Source organism: Dicentrarchus labrax, unplaced genomic scaffold (assembly GCF_905237075.1).
Source record: "Dicentrarchus labrax unplaced genomic scaffold, dlabrax2021, whole genome shotgun sequence".
Classification (NCBI taxonomy): domain Eukaryota; kingdom Metazoa; phylum Chordata; class Actinopteri; family Moronidae; genus Dicentrarchus; species Dicentrarchus labrax.
This window is the reverse complement of record NW_026136701.1, coordinates 17,833,584-17,852,746: the sequence shown is the minus strand read 5'-3', so window position 1 is coordinate 17,852,746 and position 19,163 is coordinate 17,833,584. Positions and strand designations below refer to the sequence as shown.

General features: G+C 37.5%; 2 protein-coding genes across 3 annotated transcripts; both read right to left on the bottom strand.

Annotated features, from left to right (window-relative positions):
• Window positions 1-947: 947 nt before the first annotated feature.
• LOC127364203 (protein THEM6) lies at window positions 948-3,383 on the bottom strand. Its single transcript, XM_051401578.1, has 3 exons — window positions 3,227-3,383; window positions 1,451-1,958; window positions 948-1,329 (listed from the first exon to the last, which is right to left on the bottom strand). The coding sequence occupies exons 2-3, from the start codon at window positions 1,952-1,954 to the stop codon at window positions 1,222-1,224; spliced, it is 612 nt and encodes a 203-aa protein (XP_051257538.1). The 5' UTR covers window positions 1,955-1,958; window positions 3,227-3,383; the 3' UTR covers window positions 948-1,221.
• A 778-nt stretch (window positions 3,384-4,161) lies between these two features.
• Window positions 4,162-18,525, bottom strand: LOC127364035 (uncharacterized). Of its 2 annotated transcripts, none has more exons than XM_051401128.1 (25): window positions 18,403-18,525; window positions 15,929-16,058; window positions 15,599-15,766; window positions 15,299-15,436; window positions 14,536-14,687; window positions 14,050-14,153; window positions 13,756-13,945; window positions 12,830-12,961; window positions 12,246-12,389; window positions 11,943-12,078; window positions 11,415-11,565; window positions 10,865-11,007; window positions 9,953-10,064; window positions 9,748-9,811; window positions 9,270-9,473; window positions 9,005-9,150; window positions 8,748-8,866; window positions 7,907-8,028; window positions 7,692-7,789; window positions 6,761-6,897; window positions 6,323-6,447; window positions 6,018-6,163; window positions 5,427-5,529; window positions 5,198-5,334; window positions 4,162-4,929 (listed from the first exon to the last, which is right to left on the bottom strand). In XM_051401128.1, the coding sequence occupies exons 2-25, from the start codon at window positions 16,056-16,058 to the stop codon at window positions 4,815-4,817; spliced, it is 3,216 nt and encodes a 1,071-aa protein (XP_051257088.1). In that variant the 5' UTR covers window positions 18,403-18,525; the 3' UTR covers window positions 4,162-4,814. The 2 variants fall into 2 exon arrangements, with proteins under 2 accessions (XP_051257088.1, XP_051257097.1); XM_051401137.1 differs by lacking the exon at window positions 18,403-18,525 and adding an exon at window positions 17,563-17,641.
• Between the last annotated feature and the right edge of the window lie 638 nt (window positions 18,526-19,163).

The window sequence follows — 19,163 nt, the reverse complement described above, 5'->3', positions numbered from 1 at the left end:
TTCCTTATTTAGTGGTTTGAGTTTTCAGATTTGGCAACTTGAACGCATAGGTCTGGCGGTGTTGTGTTTCCGGTTCAAAGGACGGACCAGTTCTTTTGTCCAATCAGCGACGAGGGTACCTACCTTTTCCGGTTTGGTTAACGTCGTTGTGTTTTCTGATTTGCACCTCAGGGCCACCGTATGTAAACCTGAATGAGATTAAACGTTTAATCGATCATAATTGACAGCATGAAGTTTCATTGGCTGCCTTGTTGCCATGGGTTACATGGATACATGTTTTCATACTCAATGTTTGACGTTATTACTCTTTTATGTTCTCTATCTACATTGATTCATCTTATTTCTGTTTATTATTATGTTTTATTATCATTCATTTATTTATTTAACTTGATTGTCGGCTTCTTTTTCTACTCAGAGACACACATCAAACGTGTAATGGCTGTCATTTGTAAATCCATTTTTTAATTAAAACTTTTTTTTAAAAGTTTGTGTTGTCTAGTTCTAAGTCTTATTCTGTTCATAGCATAGTAAATGTTAAGTTTTATACATGTAGAGAGCTCAGCCAAAAAGTCTGTTTCAGTTTAACATCCTGTTGCTATAGTAACCACTGCTGTCAGTGTCAATGTGTTAATGCAATATTATAGCTACTGTTAATGTCAGGCATTTTATTTTTCATGTAAAACTGAGCAGATAAATTACCTCGTACTTGCTGTGGGGTCGCTCCGTCTCTATCCCACTATAGAGAGACAATGTGACTGATGTGACACTCTGTACTGTACTTCTTCATTATCACAACATCTCGAGTCAAATTCTGATTTGTAACCAGAATCACTGATTTCACTGTTTTTGACCAAACTATTCTCATAGTTTCACATTTGCTCACAGAAAGACACTAAACTAAAGTCTTGAAAGTGCATTCGAAGAGCTTAAAAGTGCATAAAGAGGACTTCAAAATGGATTTGTTTTATTGCTGTCATAGTACAATAGAATACAGTTTATACAATAATATTACTTTCCTATTGCTCAATAAGTAATCCATTTTCAGCCTCTCCAAACAATGTAGTGAGATAGTTATTTTAGTGTTGACATAGGTAAGTATTCGGGGCTAAGTAGAGCTCGTTTTCAGAAGGCACATGTGTGTTCAAGTAAACTCATTGTAAACAGAAGAAAAAAACGTCTCTCTCTGAGGCCTTATTAACCCTGAGTGGGTAAATTAGTGCCTTATTTGTTCTTCTCATCAAGTCCACTCTCTGCTCTGAGGGCCTGGCTGCTGGCGGAGATGAAGTTCACCCAATGCTGAAGGTCCTCTGGAAACTCAGGGCACTCCACCTGCAAGAAGCAAACCATAGACTTAATGTCTGTAAATTACCAAAAGGACTTTTTTTTTTTTTTTTTAAATCACCTTTCCCAGTATAAAATCTGAATGCATGTTTAAACATCTGTTCCTTACCTTCCGCTTACACAGGTGCTGCATGATCTTGTCTGGGCTACTGCGTATGACACTCTGCTTGCAGTACATGACGGCACACACCAACCCATCTTTTGCTGACACAAATCTCTGCTCCAGGAAAAAGGCTTTGTCATCCCAGGTAACGATGCGACTCCGCAGCTCGTAGCCCTCACCTATACACAGAGCCCTGCGGTAACGGATGGTGGTGGCCCCCACGACCATTGAAGCTCTGAGGGCTCGCACTGCCTTGAACACACCGTTACGCATGTAGAGAGAGAAGCGGGCAAAGTCACACTCCCGGAGGTAACGGGCATTGTTCATGTGGCACATGTCGATGTCATTGGGAGTGACCCGGCCTGTTAGGGTCTGCTCTGCTGTGACATCCCAGATCGGAGGCTGGAACCAGGCTCGGAGAATCACAACGGCAGCCCGCAGGAAGTACCACACATCAAAACTGCAGAAGAGAGCCAGCAAGGCGGCGAGCACCCACAGCACCCACCACATCTCTCTAAAAGGACAGACATGTGGTACAAAAGCAGAGGAAGGGAGTGGGGTTATTATTGATGTGTACAAAAGTTAAAGCAAATTTAAAACAAATCAATTATACAAGAGGTTTACAGCTTGTACTAATAATATTGCCATCTTTCATAACAGAAAACAACAAAATAATCTTAAAAACAAGCTACCATTAATATCCAATTTGCTTTGCAACGTGTTTTAGCTTTTGTTTGTTCATGTGTTATTTTAACTGCCAACTGTAAATGAAGATTTCTCAGGAAAATATGCATTTATGTACCTCTCAGTAAGAGATGCATTCATTCAAATGTGTCTCAGATTATAGTTTTTCTGCCTGAAAAACTATTTTTTAACATTAACAACAATGTCTATCAGCAGGGAATTAATGCATACATTTTCCTCTCTGTATTTAATGACATGCTGGCAAAAGAGAGAAGAAAGTATCGTGTTTATCTACCAACACCTGCAGTATGTTGGTGAGTTTTAATGGGTTTAATCCAGTGTGTGTGTGTGTGTGTGTGTGTGTGTGGTGTGTGTCCCACCCCTACTGTTGACATAAAATCTGTGGCCCTTCTGTAAGTAATTCTACTATCATGTTACAGTCCTAACAGGGAGTTACACTACAGACAGACCCACTGTGATTCAGTGCGACTGTTTCAAGACGAGTTTCAGTGTTTCCACTCTTTAGGATGCCTGTGAACCTTTAAACAGGTGTGAACAGGTGTGAACAGGTTCCGCAGGAAAGTCAGGCTACCCCTCTGCAGAAACTACACTACAGGAATAGTTGAGAGTAAATCAAAAGATCACCACATTTAAAACCCTATTTCAAATTATTGTCGACACTAATCAAACATATTGAAGTAGCCGTTGCAAATGCTAGGCTAACTCTGAGATCATGGCTAACTAACAAAAGTAATCAAAAGCGATTAATAAGTAAACTAACGTTAGTATCATGACTGCAGAAGTAATGGACAATTAACGTTACATTTAGTGTCGTTACTACAGTCTGAGAGTACTGTTTTGTCACACGTGTCATTCACAAGAGTTAGAAATAAAGACATATAACGTTATAACGTCAACATTTGGAGACTTTAAATTGAAGCTAATGTTTTTACCGCTGAAGACAAACTAACTAACACACCTGTTAAATTAAATTTAGCTCTATAGTCTCACTGGAAGTTGAAGCGACCGTGAGCAAAGAGATAAAGTAAATATACTAATGAATTAAACTTCTGGTAGAAATCCAGTAACAACACTCACCTGCTGTCTGATTCCTCCTGTCTCACTCTGGACGAGCCGTCTTCACTCAATCTCACCCTAATCTCGGTTTACGCATATATATGAAACATTTCCGGCTACGACCTTCAAAATAAAACCATTACTGACCGCAGTGTACGCCGGTGTTTTTGACGTTCAGCCAGAAACAAAACGTACAAACATAAAAATTATATCATTAATCTCTTTAAGGAATCAGTTTTAATGTCGTGTATTGGCCTATAATGTATTAAATACACATTTTTCGAATTCAAGGAAATTTAGTTTGAAAACAAGAGTGATTATTTCCTTTCTATCCATCCCTCTCCAGCGCGTGCTCCGCTGATGCATCGGGAAGTACGGATGTGACGTAGGGCAGAATGGGCTGCGGTGATTGGTCCCCTGGCACTGAGGTAATACTTTAACAATATCAATAATGATGATCAATAACTAAATACACGTTGGTGAAAGCTGTAGCCTACAGTATCTACTGAAGATGGAAAATACATTTACTCAAATATTAATGAAGATTTGTGGCTTTAATTTTAATAGTAACAATAATAAAATAATTATTTAATAATTCTAACAATTTTTATTCTATTGTTTGGGAAAAAAGCATAGTCAAAGTGTCACTTTGGGCTCTGGTGATTGCGTTTCTAATTATTTTCTTAAATTTTACAAACCAACCAATAAATTGAGAAAATAATCCACAATGGAATAATCATTAGTTTCAGTACTATAGAAAAACTGCACCTCAACAACTACAACAGTAAAATGTTGCTCACACACAAATGCATGAGTAGTAATAATCTAATGGTATAACAATGTTAGTCATAGAGGCAATTTTAAAAAAATGTAAACAAATTAATATAAACCTTAAAGCCTTTTACCTTTTTTATGTTTTTATCTTCAACAATGTTGATAATAAGCCAAGACACACCGGTTTTGCAATATCCTTTATTGTCACATAAGGCTATCCACCCAAATTCAATTTGCATGTTCATAAACTTAAACTCTGTTCCATGAATATTTCAACTGGATATTGTATGTAAAAGTGTTAATTACTCTTAAAAAGATAAAAAAAACTATTCAAAAGTTGACAAAAACTATTCTTCAACTTCAAAGTGAAAGATAGTAGTTACTTTATTTATTTAGAAACATCAGGCTATGGCATGACCGCATAAAAACAACTAGATCATCACAATACATCAGATTTAACTGGATGACTTGAAGAAAAGATGTTTCAACATCGTTGAAAATGAAGAAGTAAAGCTGCATCCATCACTCAATCCCTCTTTTCTTCATCCTTTATTGTTACACTTATGAGTAAGAGAAATGCAATAAACTTTGATTCATTATACCCAATAAAAAGTAAATGTATTAAATAAATGTATGAATGATTGTTGGGAATAATATGTGTAATATGATTATGAAAAGAAACTTTGAAATGTACGTTATGAAACATTAAATCTAAACTTGTAGTATGAACAAGCTTATCAAACAATTATCGAACGTCTCTTCAGAGAGATGAATTTGCATGAAAGTACTGAGGTGTAGCTAACTTTCCTCAACTTCAAAATGTTTCTGCTCTGATTCACTTAATTTGACGAGAACGATGATCCATCACCATTTTCTTCATGTCCTGGTCTGCCGTGATGTCACCCATTTCAAGCTCGTGTCCTGGGCCAGCCAACGGCTCGTACTCGTGTCTGCAAAAGAGCGTAAGATCAACTGGGGAAATACATGGGAATGCTGCCAATGTTTGTTTTTTTTTAATGAGGTGAAAGCTGTTTCATACCCCCCATATTGTGTCCAGACATTAACCTGCCTGTGTTTACTAAGAACTACAAGTACAAAATGAAGATGTCTTTTCACTTTGTGGTGTGCTCAAAAGTTATTAAAAGATGTGTTCATATGTCACTTAAATAACTATTACCAGGAACTCACTCTATTGTCAACAGTAGTAAATGAACTCACTGTTTCAGGTGTTCCTCAATGGCCTTGCGTTCATACACGGTGCCGTATATGGTTTTCACAGGATCAATAAACATCTTCTTCGTAAGCGGACAGATCAGATGTTGGGGTACGAATTGTGGCACAGGATCCACCAATTTCTTTAAAACAAAGACAATAAACATTATGAAACATAATGTTCATGCAATAGAAGAAAAAGGTAATATCCACCACAGATGTGTTCAGTATTTACTTTCTCCATGTCATCCAGTGAGTTTCCTGCTGTTTCCTCTGTATGTTTCTCTGCTTCTCTCTCATACGTCTCACGGCTCGTCAGGAATTCTTCGGCCAAAATGCTTCAAAAAGGAAAAAAAAGATAATATGCAAGTCAAATATGTCACATTTTTCAACAAGTTTATGTAATGTCATCACCTCTCTGCCATTATAATGTTCAGGGTTTTCTGAGATTGGGTCAGTACTTTTTCTAAAGAGCTGCTGTATTGAATTCCATTTTATTGTACAGGTGAGACTGTGACTGTGTCCAACCTTCTGGGTAAATGTATTGTTTAGTATTAACTGGACAGTTTTTGTTGTCAAAATAGCCTTATTCTTCCAAGATAGTAAAAAAAAAAAAAATCTCATCCACGGCGAACTTCTTAAAAAGTCCCTTCGATCAAATAAATCAGCCTCGAAACAGAATCACGAGTTCAGAGATGCTACAGATTTCCTCCATTCCTCCAACAGAACTGACTGAACTCTGCTTAAGACATATCCATACCATACCACAGTGTGTGTGTGTGTGTGTGTGTGTGTGTGTGTGTGTGTGTGTGTGTGTGTGTCTCACCTGTCCAGTGGATCCTCAGGCTCAGGGATGATGAGCAGTCCATACACAGCTTCTAGGATCTCTCTCATTGTGATGTGAGCGTTGTAGTTGCGGTCAAATATGTTGTGGCAGATGCGACCCACACTGTTGACATTGCAGTGGTACACCTGTCATCGTGTTAAGGACAACGTGTACATTGCTAACAGATAACATTACTTTAATAGTCATGAACGATACTTTTGCAATCACAGCATGTGGGTCTCTACATATCATGCAAAAAAAAATAAACACATAACTTTTCAGTTGTTTGTATTTTGGCAGGATACTTGTGTGACAAAGCGGACGAGTGGAGGCTTCACTGGGTAGTCGGGACCAAACTGGCAGTACAGCTCAAACACTCCTTTCTCATACGGTGTGTCAGGAGGACCCTCCATGAGAATCTTCCAGAACGCTGTATAGAAGAAAGGTTAAACCCTTGTTGCTTTTAGAAACCTTCAAGGAAGGCCAACATGCAGCTGATGATAGCAATGTACCTAAAAACACAAGGTATCCACTGCCCAGTGGGGAACTTTAGAGTATCAAGACAATTTTAAAAGCTAAAACAAATAATAAGACGACGCTATTGAGACAGAAACGGTTGTTGCGATATGCAAAGTAAACCGTGGAGCCTGTGTGCCTTCAGGTCTGTATGAATTAAGGCATGCTGTGTTTGGCTTTAAGCATACAGACAGAAAAAGACCCAAATGAGAGAACATGCCACTTACTAAAGTCTGACTCTGATGGAAAGACCCTGAAGAAGGGATGCGGGTCACAATGTAGGCTCCTGAGCTCCTCAAGGATACGTTTGTCCTTCTCCAGAAACCAGCCCTTTTTTAACTCCGATATCTTCTTCTTCAGGGTTCTATTGAGAAACATCAATAATGCTTCAAATGTAATGCAAACACTTGTAGTAAGTAAATTTGCTCCAAAGATATATGATTTTTACAGTTTGAAATAGGTCTAAGAGGCTATACCACCTCTCTTTTTACCAAGGACATTATTCTCAGGCCTGTTGGTTATTAACTTATCAAAAAGTGAATGAAAGTTTGTCAAGATTGGATAGTACATTTGTGTGAATGTTTTGGCTAAATTCCCAAACAATACAGTAAAAATGATTCTCTCTTTAACTCGCTCTTTAATTGTTTTACAACATTAAATCAGAGCGGATTTAAGTTTTATTAATGCTGACAGCATGATCCCCTATTTACTCCAAACTGAGATATCTCAACAACCATTGGATGGATTGCCACAAAATGTTACCATCAGCCATCATCAGGTCAAAACTGATATCTTTTCAACACTTAGGTTTGTGACCAAATATCTGAAAAACTAATGATTTTCCCATCAACCTCAGCTCCACTTTGTGCTTGCTGCTAAATATGCAAATGCAAAACATAAAACTATATTCATGAAGATAGTAAACATACCTGCTTGCATGTTAGCATTTGTTGCATTTAGTTCAAAGCACCGATGTGCACAAAGTCTCATGGCTGCTAGCTTGGCTCTAGACTACATCTAGCCCTTCAAATAAAAATTAGGTTATGCTTTCAAACTGTAGTAATAGTACATTGATCTATTTGTTTCTCAAGGTCCTAACAACCTCACTTGACCAGGTTGATTATCAGCCTCTATAGAACGGTTGCTTCTCTCACTCACCTCTCTGTCACTGTCACTTTGCTGTGTATCTGACTTGGCAGGGACGTCTCTGGGTATTCGTCATACCCTTGACTAGCAAAGATGCTTGACAAAATATCCTAAAAAAAAAAAAAAAAAACAACAAGGACAAATGATTTTGCATGTTAAGACAATGTTCAAATTTGTGGCATCTCAATTTCATTTGACTTCCAACAGAATGATCTACAGTAACTAACCTCACTGATGGAAGATGGGTCCAGTTTTTCCTTGAGTGTCCTCTGCTCCAAAGACAGAACGGTCTCAATCTCAAAAAGCCTCAGACCCTCTTTGGTTGTCTGTGGTTTGAAACAGCAACCACCTGGAAGCAATGTGGATGTGTAGTGGAGAGATTAACAAGAGTCTGAAAAACTGTGTCTGGATACAGTTTTTGTTGCGAAGAAGAGTCCAGGTCGAACTCATAATTTCTCCGTCCCTGGTGGCTGAGGCTGCTGAATAATGTCACTTGGGCAATGGTGTAGTAGCAGTAATAGTAGGAAGTGGGTATATATAATGTAAATTCTGCAGACTCAAACACACAGACACACACACACACTCACCTATTTATCTGGGACATTTACAGTATGGGTTTTCACCTTTGTCTGGCCCCATTCTGCCTTACAAAATGTTTACTGTAAAGTGAAGGCTAGTTTCACTTTATAGTCACTTGTAAAACACAGATACACACATCTACTGTAAATGTGCTCTCCACAAGCTTTGGAGAGACAACATGATCTACTACTACTCTCTACTACTATAAGTTTAGGACTTTCAGCCGGGAACTGCAATTTAGGAGGACTCCTGGCAATAAGCTAAAATATCTTTTTATTAAAAGATACACCCTTGAGGCATCTGGTATCAAATACCTTCAACCTTGTCGTGAAAATAAAATAATGCTAAGGGGAAATAACAGTCAAGAACATTAGACTACAGTGAAGAGTTAGATGAGAATTTGAAGATTGTTTGACGGCATTTCTTTAATGGAGCTTGATTGAGTAAGTATATCACAGGGATTTAAGGAAGCAGTCAAATATGCCGTACCTGTTGCGTTGCTGATTCCATGCAGCATATTGTTCTCCACATTCCCGAGAAGGATTGAATCCACAATGATGTCAGATTTGAGCAGTCTGGCTGTAACAGGAACTGGCTCTATGGAGGATCTATGGAAAGAAACAAGATTATTAAGTCAGCTCACATAAAAACAATTTGAAGTCATTGTTACTCACAGTAAGACATGTAATGTATGTACTAACAGGTAAAGTATAAACTAGGTAGCAATTAGAGAGAAATAAATGTACCCAGAATCATTCCCATCAGTGAGACACATGATGCGAAGTCTACAATCTGGGAACCTCGCCTTGACCTTTTCCAACTCGGATGCCCCGCGTCGTAGGGCGTCATACAGCAGAGTACATCCACTTGCCTCAAGGTTACGTATGTGTTCCTATAAATGTAAAGAACAACAACAATTCTTTACATCTCTATTCAGGTTTTTGTTTTACTGCATTACACCCAAAATAAAAGGACAGATAGGATGGACCTAAGATCTGGATCTGGATTTACCTTGAACTTTTCCAGATTTTCCGTAAATGTGTGGAGAGTTTTCACCATGGAGTCGAACTTCACGAGGCCAATGATGTGATGGAAATCATAAGCCATGCTCCTTGTTGCAAAGTTGTCAAAGAGCTCTTTCACCACATTAATTTTCTTTATTTCACCACTTCCGTAGCACTCTTCCTCCATGGATGAGCTTGTATCTATCAGCACCTGATGAAAATGAAGTCAAAATTAATTATATTAAGTTTGCCCTACTGCGAATTCAGTAGAAACTTATTTACATTCATTTTCAAATGGGTTTTTATTCCCTTAAGTGCTTATGATGTGAAATGTATGACAAACAATTCATTATTTAAGATGCATTGTACTACAGAAACTGCTGCAGGTACAGCGGCTTTAAAAGTAACAAAGGCAGCTCTACAACAATCAAGTAAAACTAAAACGTTCATCAGAAGAAATGATCAGACGAGACAAAAAGTTTTACCAGTATAGCTTCTTTTGGACTCCTTGTTGTGACAAATGTTTGGTCATCTCTATGGTCACCAGTCCTGTGTTAAATGCAGGTGTGGGATGTAAGTACATTCACTCAAGCACTATACTTTATTACAAATTTACTTGAGTATTTACATTTTATACAAATGTATAGTTATACTATACTTAAACTAGATACAATATAAAAAGGTACTCACTTTGCTGCCAACAGATTTACATCCACTGACTTTGTTTTACCATTCAAACAATCAAGCACTTGGATCATATCTGGGAGTCCTTTTTCTTTATACAAACACACACCAAGGTTGTCTGATGAAGAGAAAAAAACCCCACTTTTACATTACAAAGCTTCCTAAATGTAGCAACACCCCAATGTAAAAATACACTGTTAGGATTAAGTATGGCATCCAAAATTCTACTTTAGTTTTACCAGCGAAATTTACTTAAAAGTATCCAAAGTAAAAAAGTAATGGAGGTGCATAACGTCCCTGTTCAGGTTGTTAAATTATGAAGCCCTCAAGCTCCTGAAATGTGTGTTTTTCTTTTTTAAAGTAATTAAAGTTGAGCCATATCTTATTTTTATCTTATGTAATAAGAATATAAAAAAAAACCTTTTCCATACTTCAGAGGCTCTGAGAGGTAGCTTTGTTGAAAATTATCATAAGTTTTATAAAGCGCAAGGAGTTTTGCATAAATCCAATCTGAGCTAATCTAATCAGTCACTCTGAAAACACCTGTACAGATATGCATGACATAAAATAGAAGATGTGCTTTTAATCTATATAATATAAATAATCTAGAAATAAAATATTTAATCTATAATACTGCATCTTAGTCGTACATATTTTGTATATAGAATCAAAGTAACTATAGCTATCAAACAAATTTTTTGTGTAATTTTTTGTGTGTAAAAAGGATATTTTCTGAAGTAACTCGAGTACAATAATTGTAAGGAGGGTGCATGCATCAACACCACCAGTGAATTTATTATATAAAAAACATTTAAATGAGCATCATAAGACTCCAGTGTGTCTTGCTCTGTCAGGCGCCAATGCCATTTGTTAGTGTATGCACAAGAGTGTTGTAAAGATAGTGATTTAATGTCGTACCTTCACTCAGTAGAACAAGGCGTGCCCCACACTGTCCTAGCTCCTTTAAACGTAGAGGTGGGGTCACATTGAGGTTTTGATTGGAGGGAGATTTTAAATTTTCCACCATACTTCCAAAAGTCTTCTCCATCTTTATCTGAAAGCTGTCATATCAATTGTACAGGTTGAAAAACAAGTAAAACTGCAAAAGTATCACAAGATAATATATTGACCATTCAATGTGGTGGTGGCAGGGGTGGAAAAGACCAAAAGTATTGCTTGGAAACAGTTGCATAAATTGTGCTTTAAGACATCAACAACCAAAGACACTTTGGCTTTTTGGTTATGGGGAATCTGTGGTGGACAAAATTTTCCTTTCCTATATTTGGAATTTTCTTTCTTGCAGGAGGAAATATCTCCTTATTGAGAATTTCACCAATGCCCAGGTAACGGGAAGGCTTCAAACGGCAGAATTCACGCAGTATGCCGACACCAGTGGATATAAATGTATCTACATGGACAACATTGACATTTTACTTTTATGGAAAGCAAAAAAATTAATGATACATACTTCTGACCAGTCTTCTTGTCATGATGAATCCAAAGAGGATATGTTCGGATGAACGGAGGCAAACTGAGCAGGATTTTTTCAATGTCGTTGGCTCTCTGTAATGATGTTTCCCGCAAAAATGCTTCAGTGCAATTTGGAATTTTCTCTCCATCTAAACAAAAAGATAGAAAATGAAGTGAAGCTGACAGTATTGCACGGTTCTCTAATACAACAAATACAGAGTTTCTATAAATACTAATGCTGAATTTCCATACAGTTGGGATACTTATTGATGCACAATTAGTGTGACTCCATACAACAGGATGGCTGTGCAGAGGGTGGTTTTATGCATCAAGTGTCAGTAGTTCTTATTCTAAGGGCCAAAACTGCCCTTAAAATGTCCTGCGATAGCATTATTAGACCCTAGCCACCACCTAGCGGCTCACCAATAAAAGTAAAAAGGGGGAACAGATCTGTAAACTGTGGGGCTGCTGTTCAGAATCTGCTATTCAGGTTCTTCTGAGTTCTGAGTCAATGTTTTAGTTTTACCTTTAATTTTCTGGAGAACGTATGCTCGTTCAAAGGCATTAGGTACTCCAGGAACTCTGACTGGTTCACAGAAACGACTGCCATCTTCAGCCGTTAGAGTGATTGGTGCATAGTTCTCTTGATCTGCTCCCTGTTTCTGTCAAAATAAGTCACAACAGAAGCAGTAAACCACTGAATAACAATTGACCTTAATGCATTCAAGTCATGCACCACCTGTTAGCTCAAATTAAGGGCAATTTCCACGAAGCAATTGGGGACTTCAGTCGGAAATTATTATTCAGTCAAACCTTGGTATCATCATACCTCTGCCTCTGATAGGAGATGTGCCCAGCAGTACAGTGAATTCTCAAAGACGTCCAGGTCCTCAATGACTTTCTCCCCTCGTTGTGTCCCGCGTTGGGGCAAAAGCTCTCTGAAGAGTATGTACAAGCCTTCAACAACTGCAATCTACAACACAACACATCATCTGAAGAAATGGGTACATGTGAAAGCGCCTTGTACTGTGTAAAGGTTCAGTTCACCCAAACTGCAGGAAAACATCTTCCAAAACAATACAGTTCACGTTTATCTATAGAGATCTACAGCTGTGACCAATACAAAGAAGGTGGATTACATTTTTTTTGTAAAGCTAAAAGTGGTGAAAAATGGCATTTAGAAAAAATAAATGTTAAAAAATAATGTGCATTAAGAAATATGTGCGCTTATAGTATTGTTGCTCAGTTGTTTCCAGTTACTCAAGATATCCAGAAAATTGTTCCTAGATAGATGTCACTTTAAAAAAACATCAATGTTGGTGTATTATTTTTTTAATTCACACGTTTTCACAGCTTTACTTTTGTTATGTAAGGGTTAATTAAGGCAGCATTAAAGAGGCTCTTATTGTTTACCTTCTGATTTCTGGTTAACTTTTCATTCCTGCAGAGCAACTGATGCAAACTTTGGCCGAGAGGGTGACATCCGGTCAGTTTTCGTATGTAGGAAATCAGCTTCTTTAGGCTCTCTTTTTTATAATGACTTCGCTAGAAGAAAAAAATAAAATACAGGGTTAAACACACGGCAGAAGAATAAGTAAAATTACTTTACAATGAAGACACCTTTTTGTTAGATTTGCAATCTTAACAGATAAGGTAAGTTCAGGAAACAAGACAAAGTCTACAATGTGTACCACGATGAAGTTCAGCATGTTTAAGTTTGCCAACACTGAACACAGAGTACAGCTGAGGCTAATGGGAATGTTGTTAGTCTTGTATTTGGTCATAAACCAGTAGTACAAATTGAATCGTTTGACCTGATGATGGTGCTAGATCTAAAGCTTTCACCATTCATCCTGAAGGAAACATGAATGTTTTTATAAACTTCTTGGCAATCCATCCAATGTAGAGATATTTCAGTCTGAACCAAAGTGATGGACCAACACAATGCCCAACTGAGAGCCACGCTGTTAGCATGGCTGAAAATAAAGTGAGACTTTATGAAATGACTTTATGTAATTAGCTGCTTTCCATGGAAGAGTGATCAACACTGCAATGTGTCTGTAGCCATAATGTTGTATAATGAAACACAGATGAGATGGAGGGGGGTGTCATAAAATAGTGCACAGTACTTTTAGATTAGATTCAACTTTATTGTCATTGTACAAGTACTATGACAACGAGATGCAGTTAAGCATCTAACCAGAAGTGTAAAAAAGCAGTAAAGTGTGCAGACTAATGTGCATATGTACAGGGATATAAAAAATTACATCATAGATATATAATGTTATTGGCACTAATAGGGTATTAAGAAGATAAGAAGATTAAGAAATAAAACTTACAACAGCATAGAGTGAAGACAAGAAGACGCTGATTCCTTTCTGGGTTTGCTGGATTGTAGGCACAACGTCATTAATGAAGAACGTCTCACTGTGTGGAGTCTCGTCAGAAAATGTGGACAAAGTGAAGAAAACCGTTGACCCGTCAGAGATTCCACATCTCTGCAGCGTGTCGCCGGCAGAGTGTTTACCTCTATAAATATAATAAACACGGAGAGCAGAAGTTCTGAGTGTGCCCATATTGACAAAGAGGGCCATGCCATAATATCTATTCTTAGTGTGATCATTCTGAATTACTTGTAATAAAGGACATGTGCCGGGATTCCACTTTCATTTGCCAGCTTGAGTCTCAGACTGGTCATGGTGTCACTTTCCAAGTTCACCGTCACCTCAAAGTCTCCCTGTATAAAATAAAGTAAATGAAAACAATTTTGAAGAACAGATACATACACACACACACACACACACACACACATATATATATATATATATATATATATATATATATATATATATATATATGTGTGTGTGTGTGTAATGTATGTTAAAAAGTGGTTAATGAACAACAGACAATGCCATGTTAGAGCCTTGAGCACAGTAGTTGGACCGGATACAATTTCAGTGTATTAATACTAAATATCACCAGTGATACTTTTCTTCTGAACACAATTGTCTTAAAGAAAAGACCATAAATTAAACATATTCAGCTTGTAGAATAATATCCATTCATCAGTTGCTCACAGTATCATTAGTTTTATCTTGAATATTATAGTTAAGATGTACCTTAAGCATAACGTGACATCGAACCACATCGTCTCCGTAGGTTTCGCCAGCCTCTCGCTTTGGTATCTGAGGAGCCTGTTTCAGGTTTTCCTTCGGTGTGAATATGGCATAAATCACAGCTCCGCTTTGAATATGTCTGTCATTCAAAGACCCTATGTGAGGAGACAACATTTTAAGTTGATATGGTGAACAAACATATTTAAACATCCAGCAGTTGACGAAGGCGAGGCAAGTATTCACTCTCCTTATAGCTCCGTTTTTCACCAACTCCTGAGGGAAATATCTGGCTCGTTAGCTGCTAAATACTCCACCACGTTTGCCAGCTAGTCTCTAACTGTCTACTATTTGGTGCTAAGCTGTGTAGTGAGGGATTTTTACAGCTTTTCCTCTGAAAACAGCTGCTGGCTTGAACCTAAAGCCGTTGTGGGCCGTAAAACCAAAGTGCAGCAACTCAATAAAGCAAGTAAGACTTTATGCAAACTACAAGACTTTTGTTATGATTTCTCAAGACGAATCCTCTTGTTCAAGTGGTTCAGAGATGCACCTAAACCTCATTGTGAGCTGTCACAAAAACTGGATGCAATCAACGGTTGGGGCACCTTCGAGACAGAGCAGTATCCAATAAGATCCAAGAGAGTCCTGGTTCAAGATTTTGGATGCTTCAGTACTGTTGCATTGTGCAACAAAACAAAAGAATCTTGGAAGTATAAACGTTTAACATCATTCAGCAACATTCGCTGTGAAAGGTGTCAGGTCTGCTCACATGTGTTGAAGAAGGGATCGTCTGTCAGAGGCATCCCATCGATTGTGTAGAGACAAACTCCTCTGGAATTGCCGACACTTTCAAGATGGCCGATCCTTAACATCAGGTCCTCAACTGTGTTCTGTGCTGGATCCATATCTGCACGTTCAAGGTAACCACTGTTAATCTGTTCGATGTCTGCTTATTCAATGATCACATAACTTAATTATTGCGTCTTATTTGTAACCCACTGTGTTATCAGCAAGTTGGTGACTGGCCTAATCAATCTAATGGATCAGAAATGGATTATATTCCTCTTACCTTTAATTTGTTTGGGTTGAGGACATTTCGGGTATGTGTACTGCAGATGGAACGACTCCAATGATTTTTGCACAGGCGTCACAGTTTGAACGTGGCGCTCTGGAGCTCGGAGTCTTTGAATGAAGATTTTCATAGCTGAAAAACGATTCCTCTCCACATGACTTAGACCTGTAAAAACGTAGGCATGAAAATGGTATTTGACAAATTAAATCCATATTATTTCATTTTTATAATACAGTGGACATCTAACTTCATCATTAGGCTTGTGTTTTGATCAATTATTCACTGACATTTGATGAAATTGCAAGTAAATGATGCATTCAGGCTCACCAATGTTGTTTAGGTCTTCATCTGTGACGCCATCCAGGAAATCTCGTTCATCTTTTACACCCAACTGGAAAAACTGGTTGTAGTAAGATTCCAGTCGGAACCTTTCAAGCACGTTGAATATTGCACCCATCTAAACAAAGAAATGTGATACTTTATTCACAATCTTCTTGCACACTTGTCACAAATGGAAGTTAATACTGTAGAATATAATAAAGAATACAAAGATTTTCACATAATTTCTATTCTAGGTACAACATTGTCCATGATAAAGCCCCAAAAACCTACAGGATGGATGGAAATTATCCCAATTGTTGTAGCTTGGCCTCAAAATATTATTGGATCACTGCTTGATACAACTGTGTCTGTTCCAGTTTCTATAAATGTTACTATAGCAGGTAGCACTAGTTAAGATCCCACTCATGTCTTATTTGGGATTTTAATATAGTTTGCCATGCAACAGATGGTGTTGGGTTATACCACTGTATACATGATGCAGGGTGGTTAAATTAAAAATGCTGGTTTTCATACCAAAAATGTAAAACTTTATCCTGTATAGACAATAACATTGCTCATTCGAAGCATAATATACAGATGTGTTGTATGGCAAGAGGTGTGTTTTCCAGCATGTTACCATTATTGTCAAATGAAAACATTTGTTAAGGTTTGTGTGCTCTGTATGCAAAAAATAAATCTGTTTAAGTGATGAACTGCACTACTTGTGGTTGTTTTTAGAGAGGTTAAGTAAGTTATAAGATCCCAGTACTCTGACTGACCATCCACCTCAGAGCTCCAGCTTTTAGGAATACATGTTATGTTTCATTTCTGTCTTCTTTTTGCTTGTTATTTCGTTGGCTGTTACCAGTGTTTCTGCCGGGAATGTTTTTCCATGGCAGGAAACCAGAACAACAAATAATAATACAAAAATTCCACTTTCAGTCATCAGACCCACTTCCTCAATAGAGGTCAACAAACGTGACCACGGTTGTTAGTGTCTATAAAAATGCAGATTAGAGCTTTAAAACAAAAACACTCATGTTAAATAACATTATCTGTCTGACATTTGTAACACATTAGCCGGCTTATTGCTTCAAAAAGGAGTTGTGTGGATTTTAATTGTGAAATGAGGCCTAGCGTCACCGCACCAATATGGCGGCCGCCTAACGCATCACTCCCAATACATCATGACACACAGTATCTAGGACCAACCACATCCATGATCCTAACCACAGACAGGATTATAAAGACATCCCATCATTCTCTGGATGACAATCAGACCGAGCAAGCTGACGCTAAACAGGCATAGCTGAGTTTAGCATGTTGGCAAAAGTCACATGTTTTGTTTTCAGCCATGAACTGAAGTAACTGGACAAATTGAAAGTTTAACCTGATGATGGTGCCAGATTAACAAATTAAGAGATTAGTAAAGTAACTACAATTAAACCTGAAGGGAACATGAATGTTTGCACAATTCCAGTGCTCCACAATCTCCTCTAGCTTCAACCACTGACTGTTTATATATAAGTATATATATATATTTATAATATAACCAGTTAACCTCTCCGACACACTGAACTCTACAAAGTTTCTTAAAAATACAGATTTTTTTTTGGTTAAAAACAGCAGAAAGTTCTTACTGAGGATTCAGGTTCCCGAGCAGACAATCAATCAGCTTAGCTTAGCAATTAGCCACAGAGACCACACCCAGCATGCACCTGTTACAGAACATCACAGGTGTGTTTGATTTGGGTCACTTAAGAGAGCTCGCTGGTGTGGTGCATTAATAAATGATGGTCTTACTGTAGGTTAAGCTACCCAGTAGGACATAAAGTTCTAATTAATGAATGCCATTAATAATTATAATCCAGTGATATAAGACATCATCACCACCTTTGGTGCTTAAATACATTTCAATACTTGTGTTGTTTTACTTTAGTAAGATGTTTGAAGGCAGGACTTTTACTTGTAGACTATTTTTATACTGTAATATTACTTTTTCTACCACTTTCCGAGGTACAGTATTATAACCATAAACCACGATGTTGTCCTGCTCACGATCTTTATACTATTCACAGCTGCTGACTGTTGTTTGTCCTCTGGAGCAGTGCGACTTGAAAGGTAGTAAAGTAGGCTACAATACTTAATAGTAATATGACCTATTTTTAAAGACACTCCTCACTCATCCTGTTTTCTTGAGAAATAATTATTTTTGAAATACTTTGGAACATTGGCGAGTTAAAAACTGAACAACATAGTAAAAAAAATAGAAAGATTCAGACATGATTGTTATCCCAGTTAGACTGTTGTCCCAGTTTGACCCCGAAGAAACGGTACCAGTATGTAAACACTGCTTGTTTTCATAGTATGAGAACAGATTACAGCAGCGAGGCACAGCAAACTCAACAGATTACACTCATTTGGAGAAAAGTGAAATCGATTCTAATAAATAAGTAAAATAATAAAGGGGACAGTCTTACCTTGACGTGTATCAGATATCCTACAACAGTGCTGTTTACTTTCAGTTTCTATTCACTGGAGGGAGGAGCTTGTAGAAAAACGATCAAATATGTGGAAATCTGTTGGTGATTTAAATGTTTTGATCGGCATATCCACATGTTTTAAACGCACTACGATGTCTGTATATTACTGGAGAGAAAGAGAAAGAAGAGCCAGTATTTATGAACTGAATCATAATTAATAATCTAATCTAGTAATCTTGTAACTTCTTGTATAAGTCTTTAAAGTCAGAGCTTGAATAGAGCCAATAATATGATGTCTAACAGCCTAAGCTCTGCTCCCTCCAGTACATGTTTCTCTTTGTTGGTACTGTTCATACATCCATGGACCTTTGGATAGGTGCTCAAACAAAGAAGGCCATTCATAAAAATAAATTTCCCATTTATATAATATAGGTTCAGTAAATATAAACCTAAAGATAGAACTGTGATTCAGGCCTGTACACAGCTATGGTTCAACTCCTTAGACCTCCTCTCAGGTAGGTGTATACAGACTGTGCCTGATTGACATGTACCTGGCTTTTTATGTTTCGTTCACCTGTTTGGGTAAAAATGGGATAAAAATCTTCATGACTAATGCATAAAGTCGGCTGACTATACCACTAATTATAACATTAACAAATAACATTATAACACATTTACTTTGTGTTTTTCATGAGAGCAGAGCTGCACAGGCTGTTATCTTTCTTAATAACACACATTTTTCAATCACACATTTAAAC